Source organism: Gymnoscopelus braueri, assembly GCF_963280865.1.
Source record: "Gymnoscopelus braueri genome assembly, chromosome: 15".
NCBI lineage: Eukaryota > Metazoa > Chordata > Actinopteri > Myctophiformes > Myctophidae > Gymnoscopelus > Gymnoscopelus braueri.
The window spans coordinates 26,140,996-26,156,332 of NC_137620.1; the positions used below are offsets into that span (position 1 = coordinate 26,140,996).

The 15,337-nt window shown below is 41.0% G+C and overlaps 1 protein-coding gene across 1 annotated transcript in view; it reads left to right on the forward strand.

Moving 5' to 3' along the window:
- The first annotated feature begins 10,033 nt into the window (after window positions 1-10,033).
- slc7a8a (solute carrier family 7 member 8a) overlaps window positions 10,034-15,337 on the forward strand; it is a 26,960-nt gene continuing 21,656 nt past the window's right edge. The window contains exon 1 of the mRNA XM_080450606.1: window positions 10,034-10,998. Coding sequence (XP_080306732.1) covers window positions 10,860-10,998 — 139 coding nt within the window. The 5' untranslated portion in view covers window positions 10,034-10,859. The remainder of the gene's footprint in view (window positions 10,999-15,337) is intronic.

Consider the following 15,337-nt stretch of genomic DNA (forward strand, 5'->3'; position numbering starts at 1 on the left):
ATAAATTGGCTGGGCAGCATTGTTATACAGTGTGCAAATACATTTTAGGCAAAGCTAAAGATTCTGTGACCTAGAAAACAACACCTCTAGGATTTAAATCCACATAACTCTAATTTCTCTTTATTATTCAATTTATATTTTCTGTGTACTGTACATCATCATGTATGTGTTGAGTTTGAGTTCCATGGCTCATTCCCAAAATGTAGTACAAATGATAATCTGAAAACCTCATGTGTGTCTTTCTTCTTTTCCTTGATAACAGCTGTGATATCTAATGATATGGCTGTAGGCGGATACAGGCTGTCACCTTTCAGCAACAGCATGGTATCCTTTATTGTTCTACCATGAGAGGTTTATCTGACTCTTGTAATAGCGGTGTTTCAGAAAAGGTCAACAGTGTTGGATCTAGGTAAACAAGAAGCCGGATGAGAAACGCGTGCCAACCCCCGGTGCAGCTCGGAAGCACAGTCCTGTATAAGGCGAGTGATGAGAGGGTGGGCAGACAAGCGCAGACTAGCAGGACGTCCAGCTTCAGACAGACATGCGGAAATCAAAAGATCCTGAACAGGGATCATTGTATTAGAGCCTTTATTGTAACACCCAGGTTGACTCAGAACACGTTCTCATGTAATGTCAACAATGATAGCAAACGTTTGTGAATGAACATATAATATTGACACACCCATAAACACATTAATGTCACAATCAAGCAAATGTAGCAGAACAGAGCTGTCTGAAGAGCAGAAGAATAAAGTCTCCCGTGGAGACAGCTAGGCTGTCTTAACATGTCACATTCACCTCTTTGCTTGTTTCTTTCCAAATTGAGACCATTTGAATGACAAGTCACTTGATCTCACAGGAGAATAGGTTATGGAGAATATGGACAGAGGAGATGACGAGGCTTCAGCTGTAGATGCAATGGTTACAGACAGGCAATGACCCACACCTGCACCACACAACAAGGTGTGCATCCAGTTCACAGTGGAAGGACACCCAAAGAAAGACAGTCATCTTCCATTTAATTGTCTCTTACCAGACAGCCTGTGGCAAGTCAGTACCAGCCACTTGGTGAATGGACGAGAGCTGCCAGTAGCCGACTATTGTTTATCGGTCGACACACAGTTAAATCACGTTATGAGACTTTGGAAGAATAACGAAAAATGAAGTTGAGCTATCAGTTTTTAGACTAGACAATTAGGCTTTTGCTCAGATCCTGAATTATTGAATGATATGATATGATATGAATGAAGTACAGGTGATTTCTTCTGTTGCATTCGTTTGCTTTTTTGTTTATTAAATTTGTTGTTTACGAGTAGTTGTTTGCTCATGAGTTACAGCTGTGGACTTTTGATGGCATGGGTGAGCTTGTTTGGGCTGCGAAATGTTTTGAACAGATTGTCCCCGGAACACGTGTTTCTGGAGGCATGGTAAACACGTGGGTCAAATTACCATCTCCACTCCCATACATAATGTACACGCCCCTCTCCTACCCACGTCTGACCTCCTATCCCTCCACCGCTCTGACCTCTTATCCCACCAACCCCTTCTGCCGTCCTATCCCACCATCCCTCATTGTACTTTTCAGTTTTCTCTCTCTTTCTTTCCCCCGTCTCACATTCCTCTTTAAACGTTTCTTCGGCCACCTTCACCTGTCACTCCCTGTCTCACCGTCTCTGCTCCCCACACACCCCTCGCATCTGCTCCTCTATGTGTGTGTGATGTTTGCACGAGTGGATGCATGTGCACAGCAATATGTGCAGTGTTAATATAACTCAGAGTGTGAAAATGGATCCATGTGCGACGTGCGTACATGCCGTCCAAGTTACCCCTCTTGTGTTTCTGTAAATAAAGTATTTATACACGCAGAGTTAATCAACTGTACGTCACACCAACACCACGGGGGATTAATGCGTTGTCCAGCTGGGGTTCTGCAAGACTTCAAAGAAAATTGGAGGCAGTATCTCGCTCAACATCCTTACCCCTGTTTCCTGTGTTTGGTGTTGTTCAGTGAGATAAAACATACAATGCAATAAAAACACAATACCAGACATCCATTATGATGCAAAAGAAACACAAAAATAAAAACATATTTCTGGTTTTCAACTCAATCAGGACAGCTGACTGCTCCCAGAGCCATTCAGGGAGATCATTTCGATTATGTCCATTTTCAGAAAGAGTTCATTGTGTTCCCCATGATTAAAAACATCTATGGGGGGGAAATAATCTGTGCATGTGACATAACAGATACGCCTCCTCTTCCTCCTCCTCCCTGCCTCCTCCTCCTCTCGACCCCATGCCAGAGTGCCGAGTACTGTTGGAATCGACACCTAGTCACGGTTAGTCAGCAAATACTCTACCTATATGCTTTACTGAGGTGAGGAAGGCCATACTGAAAAGCCTGCATTTGCTTGCAGTCTCTTAACTAGATGGTGAAATTAGCAGATCTACAAGCTCAAGTTGCGAGCTTGTAGATCGGCTGTTTTCAGGAAAGATATTTAGTTTAGAGTGCAAACAGGAGGGGACTTAGTGTAGAGCCCTTTGGGACTAGGGTAAACTAATAGGCTTTAAGTGGTCAAATCTAACCTAATGGAACTGTGAATCAGACAGCTATGTTTTTGGGACATCCAAATCCTTTAGTTTTCTTCCTTGATTGAGAATCATGGAAAGCAAAGGGGGAGAACGACAGTGAAGAGTTTCACCACGCCGGGACAGTGTAACGCCCAAGGGGGTTCACACTATCTCCGCCAGATGCCCTACCTGCTGAACAGGCACTGAAATCAACCAGCAGGGGTCACTAGTGCAGCAACAGGGATATGACACCTTGCTGGCTTCCCATGCTCAAACACTGCCCATGGGTGGTGTACCCATTTCCGGTTCAGTTTGCCATAATGGTTGCTTGAGATTTAAACCAGAAACACATATGATACCTACATGTGATACCTTCTGCAGTGATGGGTTTTTTATTATCTATATGCCACCCAGACATCCTGGAAGAAGATTTTCTATTGGAATTAATAGCTAGGTCAGGACATAGCAGTGGTGCTGATCTTATAGCTGATTCTGCATGCAAAACATAGACCGTGATCAAAGACATGCAGGAAGCTTAGATCTATAAAGTGAAATGTTAACACAATGACAGTCAACAAAAAAACAATCATGCCCCAGGCCAGTAGAACAGTGTTCACCTCCATCCATCCATTAACAGCTCCAGCCCTCGCCACTGTGATCCCATTAAAAGGACAGTCTAACAATAGACCTGACCTTTTCATCAGATACACTGATGACATATGATGGAAGACGGAAGTAATTAGCAATTGTATAGATCCCGCCATGTGCTCATCAAAATCAAACAAAGGAATTGTATTGATCTAATTTCTTTTCACATTGTCCCATCATTCAGTCACACTCAAGCCCAATTTATATTCTGTATGTATACGATGGTGTCGCCTTTACTGTTCTTGTCGGCAAGCGACAATGACCAATTGACATATGACACTGCGGAATGTGATCCAACCAGTAAGATGAGAAGAGCAGCAGTGCAGCTTGGGTGTGGATCAGTTCTTCTTAGAGAGAGGTCCTGTCATGGGTTCTGGACCAACTTCAGCTTCCTGGGTCTTTCCAAAACACATCAATTCACACTAGTTCCGATGGTATGCAGAACATGTAGCCCAGTTCAGTGGTGCATTTTGACCTCCGACGATAGGGTTGGACAGGCGTGCGTCCGTCCGTCCGTCCGTCTGTCCGCCCGTCAGTCCGTTCGTCTGTCTGACTTGTAGCAAATTAACTTCAGAACAGTGAGACAGATGTTTGTAAATGATCAGTAGGCTGCCCCACACAGCAGATACACTTTTGTGTTGAAAAGATCAAAGGTCAAGGACATAATAAGCATCAACATTGAGAACAGATGGGTTGGATTTTCATGCAACTCTGTGGGAATAATTTGGAGCATGTCCCGAAGAGAGGGTTTACTTTAGGGTCAAAGGTCAAGGTCTAAATCAAGGTCACAGTCAAAATGACATTTCATATGTCGGGTGGAAATGGCATTACGGAGTTCAGTCTGTCTAGCTGCCAGTTGGTAAGTGACAGTAAAAGAGATCATTTCAAAGAAAGAATTGTGACAACTATTTCAGTTGGATTCAACTAAAACCATCACTTGGCACACCGTTGGCCCAAATGTGTGTGTAGGAAATCAACAATTAATTGAGGCTCTGAGTTTCTATGTTGTAAAATGATTCTTGATTCCTTGTAAGACCTTGGAGCAAGCGGAATACTCGTCCTCCTAGAGTAAATCATCTGAGATGCTGAGAAGACAACATTTATAAATCATGCCTCTTAGCTGTAAATCAAATTTTATTAATTATTGTTTCATTGTTTGTAAAGCACTTTAGTACACAACACTCAAAAGCACTATATGAACGAAGGCTGTTACATTAAACCATCTGTAATACAGTATGTCTGTATGATTAAGGTAGTTAAATCACCCATTAAGGCCTGCTGCAGGGCCTGGGTGAAGACCACTCACTGGCTGTGGTCTGACTGGCTGGCACCATAGCCATTACCTCTGTGTTTGCATGTTATTGTTCCAATTTTCCAACCACTGAGCAGCAACCAACCTCAAACACCATGTTACTCATTAACAGAACTTATCCAGAGAATCACCATGTATACCCGCTCTGTCACTGCCAAGGAGGCTAGAGGAGGAGTGAGTGTCTGTGTACAGTGTGTGCACGTGTGTTTCCTGTATGTGTCTTGCGTGTGTGCGTGCATGGTGGTATCACAGTACAGGCCCAGGGTCAGGTTGACACCAGTGATATATAGTCCCAGACCCAGATCCAGACCAGTAACAGCTGACTCAGGACATAACACAGGTTCACACTCAGGACATTTGTTAAATCAGAGTGCAGACACTCCTCTCTCTTTTCCTGTCTTTCTCCAGCAATTATCTCCTTCTTTTATTCACAGATTTGGGGCTTTTTGTTGTTTTGTTTGTGTGCTTTTTTTGACTCGTTATAATCTCCTTGTCAATTGGCCTCTTCTTTTGGACCTTTGGAATTATCTTAAATCTCATGGAAAAACTGTTTGCAAAATAAATCACTTTGTCACTTGACATTTGTGTTCCCTTTCCTTTCTTTCTTAAATCCTAACTTATGCTTTGTCGTGTGACCATGTCACTTGCCAAAAATAACTGCAGTATCAACTGTCTGTCTGTCTGTCTGTCTGTCTGTCTGTCTGTCTGTCTGTCTGTCTGTCTGTCTGTCTGTCTGTCTGTCTGTCTGTCTGTCTGTCTGTCTGTCTGTCTGTCTGTCTGTCTGTCTGTCTGTCTGTCTGTCTGTCTGTCTGTCTGTCTGTCTGTCTGTCTGTCTGTCCGTCTGTCTCTCTGTCTGTCTGTCTATCTTAGGTTTAGCCATCCCCCACTCTTTGTCAGTCTCTCATCTTCAGGGTTTTACCACGCATCCTCATCGCTTATGTCTTTACTTAAACGCTCCAGTATACTGATCAAACACACACACACACACACACACACACACACACACACACACACACACAGATAGCCACCCATCCACTCCTTTGAGCTGTTATGTCCCAGGCCAAATCATGAATGACTTGGAATGGAATATTCACTCTACTATTGTCATAGACTGGGGCGTGTGTTTATGAAACTGGACGCTAAAGGTACCCAAACAGCCAAGCATTTGTCATTTGTAAGAAGCAAGCTTCAGTTATGCTTAGAAACAGTCTAATCAGAGAAACCAATGGCAGATGATAGCTATTCACTCAGATTCAATCAGTGAGTGAGATGGCTGTCCTGAAATGCCTGCAATGATGGGTTTTCATCAACTTCACCTAATGAATAAGTTGTTCAGTAGTTCTATGTTTCATTGAGCAAACAAAGAATAATACATACTTTTGTACAATCATAACTGATGCTGCAGACAGGCAAGACAGAAATAGGAATACATTAAAAAAAACATGATGTCAAGTGCAGTACAAACTGTATCCTAGGCATACAGTTTCCTGATAAGGAAAATAACACATAACATGCAGAGAAAACATATATGATTACAAAGCTTAAGAGCGATTAAGTATAGTTGTAGATCATGTTATGCACAGATATACACATATTACAACAACAAGGTCTATTAACATAAGTAATCAGTGTAATGGCCACTGGAATATTGAAGACATCTCACAATACCTAATCATGCTATTTGAAATTAGAATACAGATAGAACTGTCGCCATATGTAGATGGCCATACTATGCTTGGGTGGTCATTTTTCCCATTGCCATGCCCAAACCACACTGAACTAACATACTAAACCGTACTGAATTGTAACATACTACAGGAAGGACTGTTTGAAAAGGAATAATGTGGGTCAACGCAGTAAGGACAATGATGGGTAGTGTGAACACTGCTCTTTTGAGCAGTGAGATAAGACTGTTATATAGGATCATACTGGTGGTCTAGAACATTTAGAATTTTAGCCCATTAACTGTGATTCCAGTGTGGTATGGATGGTATGGTATATGATATGGTATGGTATGATATGAAAATCAACCTGTTAGACACAATAGTAATCCAACACTAAATTTCACTGCATCATTATTTTGTCACATTAATGCATTTTAAAGCACACATCGATTTGTCTAGACGAAAATAGTCCCTGGAGAAAAGATGTATGAACAAAATTCAAATGTTCATTTTTCTCATTTAAAAAAAAAAAAATTATTTATTATTTATGATACAATAAAAACTATGCTCTTTATATTATACCAAAACACTGACAGGGCAGGATATCACATCAGAAGCCATTAGAAAAAACTGAATAGACAAGAAACATGTTGGGGTGGTGGTACTGTATTATCCTTCAACCACTTTAGCCCTATATACTTTGACGTATGACAAATAGCAAAAAATAGCCAATCTACAAGCTCACAACGCATCGCATCTGAACATTTTGGAAAACTTATTTTTTTTAACAAATATGATAATCTTTGCATGTAATGATACGCCCAAAGGGACGTAACTTGGCGTCCCTTAAGTTGAACGTGGCTAAGGTGACTTTGTGATTCTGTTCACTCAACAGAGGGCTGGTGCTGAGTAGCACTATTTGTAGATCAACAGGAGAGATTATTATTAGAAGAAAAAAAAAAGGTTATATAATTCCTGCTTTTTGTTCTGGACAGATTATCAGTTGTTCAGGAAAGGCCAGTCTCCGCTGGACAAATCTGCATTTTTGACAAGTGTGTTTATGATTTTATAGAAGAATTGATTACTATAATATAAACTAAACCCAATATAAAAACTACAACAACAGACATGTGCGCTTCTAGACCAGTTTTAAACATGAAAAACAGAGAAAGCCTTGAGGCTCTGAAGCAAGCAGGCACCTGTTCCCAAATATTACACAGGATTTACAGTGTTGAACATAATGATTGTTTTGATGACGATGAGTCCACAACAACATTTTACATGAATTCTGACCCCCTTTACAGCATGTCATTTGTCATGTCATCTTATTCATTATTTCAACTAATTTGCATCTATGAATAGACTGGCTATGCTGTACTAATACAACACTTTTTTGGTGGCGTGAGCTGCCTGTAAGCATGCCATGTTAAGTGGTGTTGTGAAGACAATAAAGTGACACACCCTTATATCTTGTTACAGCATCAACAATGCGGAGCTCCAGTTTGCCCCATAGGGCAAAACAGTCAGAGGGTTATGTCCTGGGTCAAATGTCTCTTTATTTTCTTAATTTAATTTTTACTTTTTATTTGACTGTTTCTTGCGTTCTTGTCAAATGTATTTGTTAATTGAAATATTTATGATTATTGTAGAGTTGTGTTTTGTAAATGAGGGCCATACCGTCAAATAAAGGTCATGATTTGTAAAGATGGAGCAGAAATTGTGAACATCATATTTGGATCTCTCTGCCGTATGAATACAAAATGCGTGCAAGCATACACATACACACACACACACACACACACACACACACACACACACACACACACACACACACACACACACACACACACACACACACACACACACACATATGGTGTTGCCTATGTAGTACAAGGTCTCTCTCACAAAACTATGTGACATCTTCAAAGATAGCGATGATAAAAGCAGGTTTTTGCCTCTGTGTAAAGGCTATTTTATACTTCATCGCACAACTGTCGTACGACAAATATTTTTTTTACTGACAAATAAGCCAACGGATTAAAAACAAACAAATAAACAAACTAACAAACAAACTCAATTAATTAACTAACTAATTATTTAATAAACCAAGACTTTTCCAGTGCGGTGAAGTAGATAAGGGATAATTTTGCACTCAGTGATTTACGTAAATAGGAATGTGGCAGGAAAGTGACACCCACTACCATCAGATAATTTGTCATGCAACTGGACAGACAGTAGGCCTAAACCATGCTGACTGGTCTGTCACTGTACAGGATATTACATCCTCAGTACAGTGTAGTAGCCCACTTAAACTCACACTTTGTAGTTAAAAGGGCTACATTTAGAATGAGGCTGCCAACTAGAATATTGAACAGTGAGAGAGAGAGGGGGGAGAAGAGAAGGGAGAAGGTGAAATGTAGGCATCTAGGGGTTTTCCTTAGAAGTGGTGGAAAAAGTATCAATACTGCAATGTAGAAATACTCTGTTACAAGTAAAAGTCCAGAATTCAAAATGTACTTGAGTAAAAGTACAAAAGTATTGGTATCAAAATCTACTCATTATGCAGAATGTCCCGTTTGACAAGGTGTTATATGTATAAAATGCATTAAAATCTTTTGAAAATAGCAGATCTACAAGCTCACAACGCAGTGGGATGCAACACATTGCTTGTAGATCGGCTATTTTCAAATGGCCCAAGTTTAATTAGGGCTGAAGTGGTTAATGTATGTTTTGTAATAATAATCCAAATCTACAAAGTAACTAGTAACTAAAGTTTTCAAATAATTGTAGTAAAGTACAATACTTGCCTCTGGGGTGTAGAGGAGTATTGAAAATTGGAAATACTCAAGTAAAGTAAAAGTACCTCAAAATTGTGCTTACACATTGGGTGCCAGAGGTTTATTAAAATATTATACTTTGAGTGCCAGGACTTTTTAAACATTTTGAACCTTTTTCAAGTAGTCACAAAATATTTTCAGTGATCACCGTCCTCACGGTGATCCCCTCATTACACACATACAGGTCTCGTACAATCGGGGGGAAAAAATTTAAAACATTCGGAAATCCATTCCATAGTTGCAGCCTGTTGAAAATAGTTAAATTAACATTGTAAAAAAAAAGTGCACAGGAGCCGAGATACAGGTTTTTGAAGTCATAAGTTAACCAGGAGGTGGATTGGAGTCTAAATCTTGTAGGAGTGATATTTCCTGTTGCTGTGAAGGAAAAAAAAAAAAAAAATTAAAAAAAAAAAAAAAAAAAAAAGTTATTTTTTTTAAAAACCGTATATATACGGTTTTGGCACTCAACGTTAGTATGCGCAAAACCGTATATATACGGTTTTGGCACCCAATACAGTTGTACTTCAGTAAATGTACTTAGTTACTTTCCACCACTGGAGAGGATATATTTGAGTGGATATGGAGGGACAGCTCTAATCCATAGCGTTAGGAGTTCTCCTTTACGCTATCTTTTCTGGCCAAAAAAGTGTATTTTAGACGTGAGGTGGGGGGCTCAGCGAGAGTGTTCCCATTAAGGAAAGTAGGCTTTCAACATCTTAAAACTGTCTTTGTTTTGGTGACTAACAAAAGTGTATTTTTTAGCCTGCGCTACCGGGGGTGAGCTGGAGGGAGGGTCTCCTTGCTGGATTTGGGTTTGAAGAAACAGCTGAGATGTGTAGATGGTAAAAAGGGGGCGGGTCTGAAGGAGATAAACAAGCCTCGAGCTGAAGAAGGCATGGAAAGGGGCGTGGCAGACGTCATAAAGGGGGCGGTACCACTGCATTCATAATGTATATTTAGGCTACTCAAATACTTCAGTCCTCTCCAAGTACAACACACTGCTCGATGGTTTACAACTCCGTTCTGAACGACCCCAAAAGAGCTTCTTGGGGCTTTTTATTTTATTTTTGTCATTTGCCATTGAGGCTTGCAGTAGTTCATTCGGAACGAATCGGAAGCTTTTCGTTTTGAGCATAAAGGATGCTCTTTTCTCTCGAACTCATACCTGGAACAAGGAACCTGTGAACCAGCGTTTTTTTTTTGGCTCATAGAGAAAGGGGAAATAATTCCTTACTGTAATACCATTGCAGAATATCATTGGACTAACATGTGACTTTGGCTTATTTTGACGAGAGGTTTGGCCACCTGTGAGTGTCTGTGTGACACTAGACTTGACAATCTGGTTGTCGCCTGTACTTTTTTTTAAAAAACCACATCCAATAACACGTCAGTCGGTTCTTGTTCACTTATAACTGACGGCAAATTGGTGCAAAACACATTGGTGACATATATACAGTGTTACAAACGAAATCATTTTGTGCATAACAAACCAGAGTGAAACGTTTACAATACACTGCACTGTTTTTTGTTTTGTTGAGTAGCCTACTCGTTTTCGTCTATTTTTTATAATTTTTTATGTTTATTGATTGGTGACCTTTTGTAGGCTATTTTAGACGGATGAACCAGGCTGTTTAAAAAAAAACACATTTAGAAATATAAATACATTTTTAGACGGGGGAAACCTGTTTTAAAAAAGTCAGATAGGGAGTCGCGTTTGAACAAGCGTGTGCTGCGCGTTTTGCTGTGGCAGCACATTGAGACTAGTGATCATTTGACTGACTTCAGCATCAAGTGCTGAACTGCCCCTCTGGTTGAAGCAGCAGCTGCAACATGACGGACGGTCCGAGGCAACGAGGCAGCGCATCGGGGGGCTCCGATGCCGGCAAGGGGTCCGTCGGGGGAGATGATGGAGGTGGAGTGGCCCTGAAAAAAGAAATTGGTCTTGTGAGCGCCTGCGGTATCATAGTTGGTAAGTGTCTCTATAAAATATACATTCTAATTTAAAATAACACCTTGGCTGGCTTATTATGCCATTATTTCCGATACAGTGTGTGTGTGTGTGTGTGTGTGTGTGTGTGTGTGTGTGTGTGTGTGTGTGTGTGTGTGTGTGTGTGTGTGTGTGCGTGCGTTCGCGCACGTGTGTGGATAGAGATGTCAGATGTCCAAATCTTTTGGATTTGTGAGCTAGTTTTTTTATTCGCATATTTGACTGCAACATTGCAATGTCAATGTGACAGCTCTGTTTACACATTTCTTTATTCTATTTCATATTTTCGTTTGTTAGTTTTGGTTGTTTTATGTGTTTTATTTCACACTTATTGCTTTGGCAATGTATGTTTCCCATGCCAATAAAGCCCCATTGAATTGAACTGAATTGAAAGAGAGAGAGAGAGAGAGACAGACAGACAGACAGACAGACAGTAGGCTACAGGCTGTCCATTGTGCCATTTACAAGGCATTCAGGAGGAGCTGTTGGGATCACATTCCAATAGGTCTGGTTCAGGTAGACACAAAGCTCTGATAAGATGCAGTCATATGACATTTACAATACTGAGTTTGAGCACATGTACAGTTACAGTCTGTAAAGAGAGGGTGACAAAACTCTGGGTCCGTGTTACGTAAAGTTACCTGTTGCACCCAAATTAAACTGCAGTTGAACTGGAAATAGCTGTGATGTAAGTGCGCTTTGTAATGTATGGTGAATATATTACCTGGTGAATACCAGCAGTAGCCTTTTTCCAGTTGATTTCCTGAGCTCTCTTCAAATGAAAAAAAGAATTGGGATTGGCCCTTCTTTCTTCTCTCCCTGTAGTCATTAATCAGTAAACCTTTGATCACGTCTTTGTATCTGAGCCAATTCTAATGCCACCATAGACAGTCATCCTGCTGACAGGATTATCTTGGTCTCAATGACATATAACCTGGTTTGATGTAGAGCACTGGTTCTCAAAGTAGGGTCTGGGGACCCCCAGGGGTCCTTTGGGTGTTCCAGAGGGTCCCTAGCAGAATGAGGAACAGTTTAAACTTTAAACACTTAAGCCCAATTTTAAAATGGTTGTGTTATCACTTATCAGCTGTTTCCATTTCTGTCTAATAAAGTATTCAATCAAAAATCTTATAGTGTAGGCAGACAAAACCCTACCTATTGTTCCCTACAGACAGATTACAACCTCTACAACCTGCAAGTTATATTCCTTATAAACACTGTGAAAAACTACTTGGATTAGTGATGGGTGTAGTGTAGTAGTAGAAATTATATAATTCAATGTAATTGGACAACATTATGGTAGTGGCTGGTGGCTAGACTGAGTATTCTCCAGGACCAATTACAGTCTATTAGCTGAAGAAATTATAACTTCATGTTCCACCCCATAAGTTTATTTAGGAAACAGTGTTTGCAATGCAATCAGAATAGAGGGTCAGTCATGGACAGCAAAATTGTTCGCTTAGCTGTAAGCCCAACAGCAGATTCATATCATATTTAAAGTCATACTTTGTACTTTTTCAATTAAGCAAATGTTATTTGCAATACAATCTTTAACGTGTATATTTTTCACACAAGTATCTGCCCCCAACAGTTGTGACAGACATCGGAAATATACTGGAAATGTATTTATTTAGTATTTTAATTAATAATTACATTGGTGCATTCCAAAATAACTTTGACCATTTTGCAGCATTCGTCATGGGTTTGTTTCGAACTGAATTAGAACGGCAGTGCAACAGACAACAGAGCTACCAGAGGTGTTAAACGTTAAAATGGACGTTACACAGTGGGATTTTAAGATGACAAATATGATGTGAAGCATATTGATTCACACGCACGCACGCGCGCACACACACACACACACACACACACACACACACACACACACACACACACACACACACACACACACACACACACACACACACACACACAGACACACACACACACACACACACACACACAGACACACACACACACACACACACACACACACACACACACACACACACACACACACACACACACACACACACACACACACACACACACACACACACACAAACATGGATGAGGTAGAGTGTAGGTGGGTTGTCCAGGTGGGTCCCTCAGCTGTGTGGTCTCATTGTTTGACCTTGGCCGCATGAAATCAGGCGGTGACTCACTCGTGTGTTTCCACGGTAACGGGCATAAGGGGAAGAGCTACTGTTTTCCCAAGGGTTTTGGTGTAAGAGGGTAAGAGACAGAGTGAGAGAGAGAGAGAGGAAGAAGGACAAGTGAGAGGAAAAACAGCAAGGAAAAGGATTGGGGGGGGGGGTTGCAAGGAGAGGAGAGTGTGAGAGATGAGGAGGGAGAATGAGAAAGAGAGAGTGAACAGGAATAGTGTTACCTCTGTGACATGTGAAGGTTATAGAAAAGGCCATATTATAGAAAGGAGGCTCCATTCATTATGAACCCTATACTTAGTTGACCGGGGTCCTCCAGGGCTCTATACTTGTTCGCTCACGTTGTGAGCTTGTAGATCGGCGAATGTTTGTCCCAGAAGGAAGCTAGTGTTCATGTGGTTAAATTATTATTCCCTACATTCGGTACTAGTAATGTATTGGTACCCTAGTAGGTCTAGTTCAGGGATGACATGGACGGTAAATCCTTCTGGATAGTTGCAACTCTTCCTTTTATGTGAAAAAAGGGGGGGAAAAGCCTAAATATAACTTCACGTCTTCACCCACACTGGAAAGTGAAATTAAAATCATCTAAATTGTGTGCGAACGTATCTATGCAGTATAATTATGAACAATTTGGCAAACAATTAATTGCTTAATTGATGCACTGTTAATTCATATAGTTAGAAGAGCTCCCCTTTAGAAGGTTGTGTTAATGTATTTCATTGGATTTCTGGCCATCCTGAGTCTTTGATTTGAGCTTGTGTCCTTCGGCCACATTCAGCTCACGTTGAATGCATGAGAAGCGATGGGAGATCAGGTGACTTGTCTCAATCACTCAACTGAAGCTTTGTTCTGTGAGCGGCCCGCTGAATTTCCTTGAAGTGGCCTAACAACATTAAAACAAAAGTTTTATGGGGCTATGGTACAGCAACGGCAGTCATGTACAATTTCCACACACACAGGCACACGCACGCACCTGCCCATCTGGATGCGCACGCACAAGCGCGCGCACACACACACACACACACACACACACACACACACACACACACACACACACACACACACACACACACACACACACACACACACACACACACACACACACACACACACACACACACACACACACTCACCTACTGTACAACCTGATTCCTGGAGCTGTGTGTGTGTGTGTGACAGCTCCAGGAATCAGGTTGTACAGTCGGTGAACTTTTGACCACTTGGAATAGATTAGATTCACACCCTGATAATGCTGTTTTAATAGCTGGTCCGGCTTTAGCCATGGCTGAACTCAGCTCTATTCCCTATTCCTTTTTTACAGACGGTGTCATTTAAAATGAACTTGATTCAGACTAGAGCTCCAAATCATATACTTAACATATACTTAGTTGTCTGATTTCGTTTTTTCTTTTTCACAAATATCGAAAACAGCTTGTAGATAGGCTATTTCTCTACTTTTGCGCAACACCGTTGTACGCGAGTATAAAATAGGGCTTAAGTTGTTACTCAGACTAATCAAATTGGGTTGATTATAAAAGAAAATAATCGATAGTTGCAGCCCTAAATAGCACTGACATTTAACGGCAGCATTGTGGGATTTGGAGAGCCATGAAAGAAGAGACTGAGAAGGTCATTCAGCTCACAAAGCAATCTCATCACATCAACAAACGGTCTCCTTGGGTGAGATTATGTCATTTTCTATGTCTGCTGCTTGTTTGAAACCATCTCTGTACAACATCTGCGCGCGCACACGCACGCACGCACACACACACACACACACACACATACACACACAAAGGGACACAAATACACACATTCACACAAACAGATACACACAAGGACTCAAGCAGGCAGGCTGCTGGCTGAGGTGATGGGTACTCCAGGGTTCTGGCTGCAGGCCCAGAAGCAGGTCATCCCAGCTTTAGGAATTTGGAAGAAGTGTATCAAGGTGATTAGGGTAATAACATGTAATTATAAGTCCATGGCTGTTAATAGAATATCTTTGTTCAGTTTAGGAGGGCTGATCCGAGGCATTAAACCCATTTGTCTATGTGGCATCAGTCTCATAATCATCAGCTAAACCTCTTGCCATAGTGTGTGTGCAGTGCACTGGAGAGGTGGCTCACTGCTGATGAACAGCAAAGTAAAGGGGA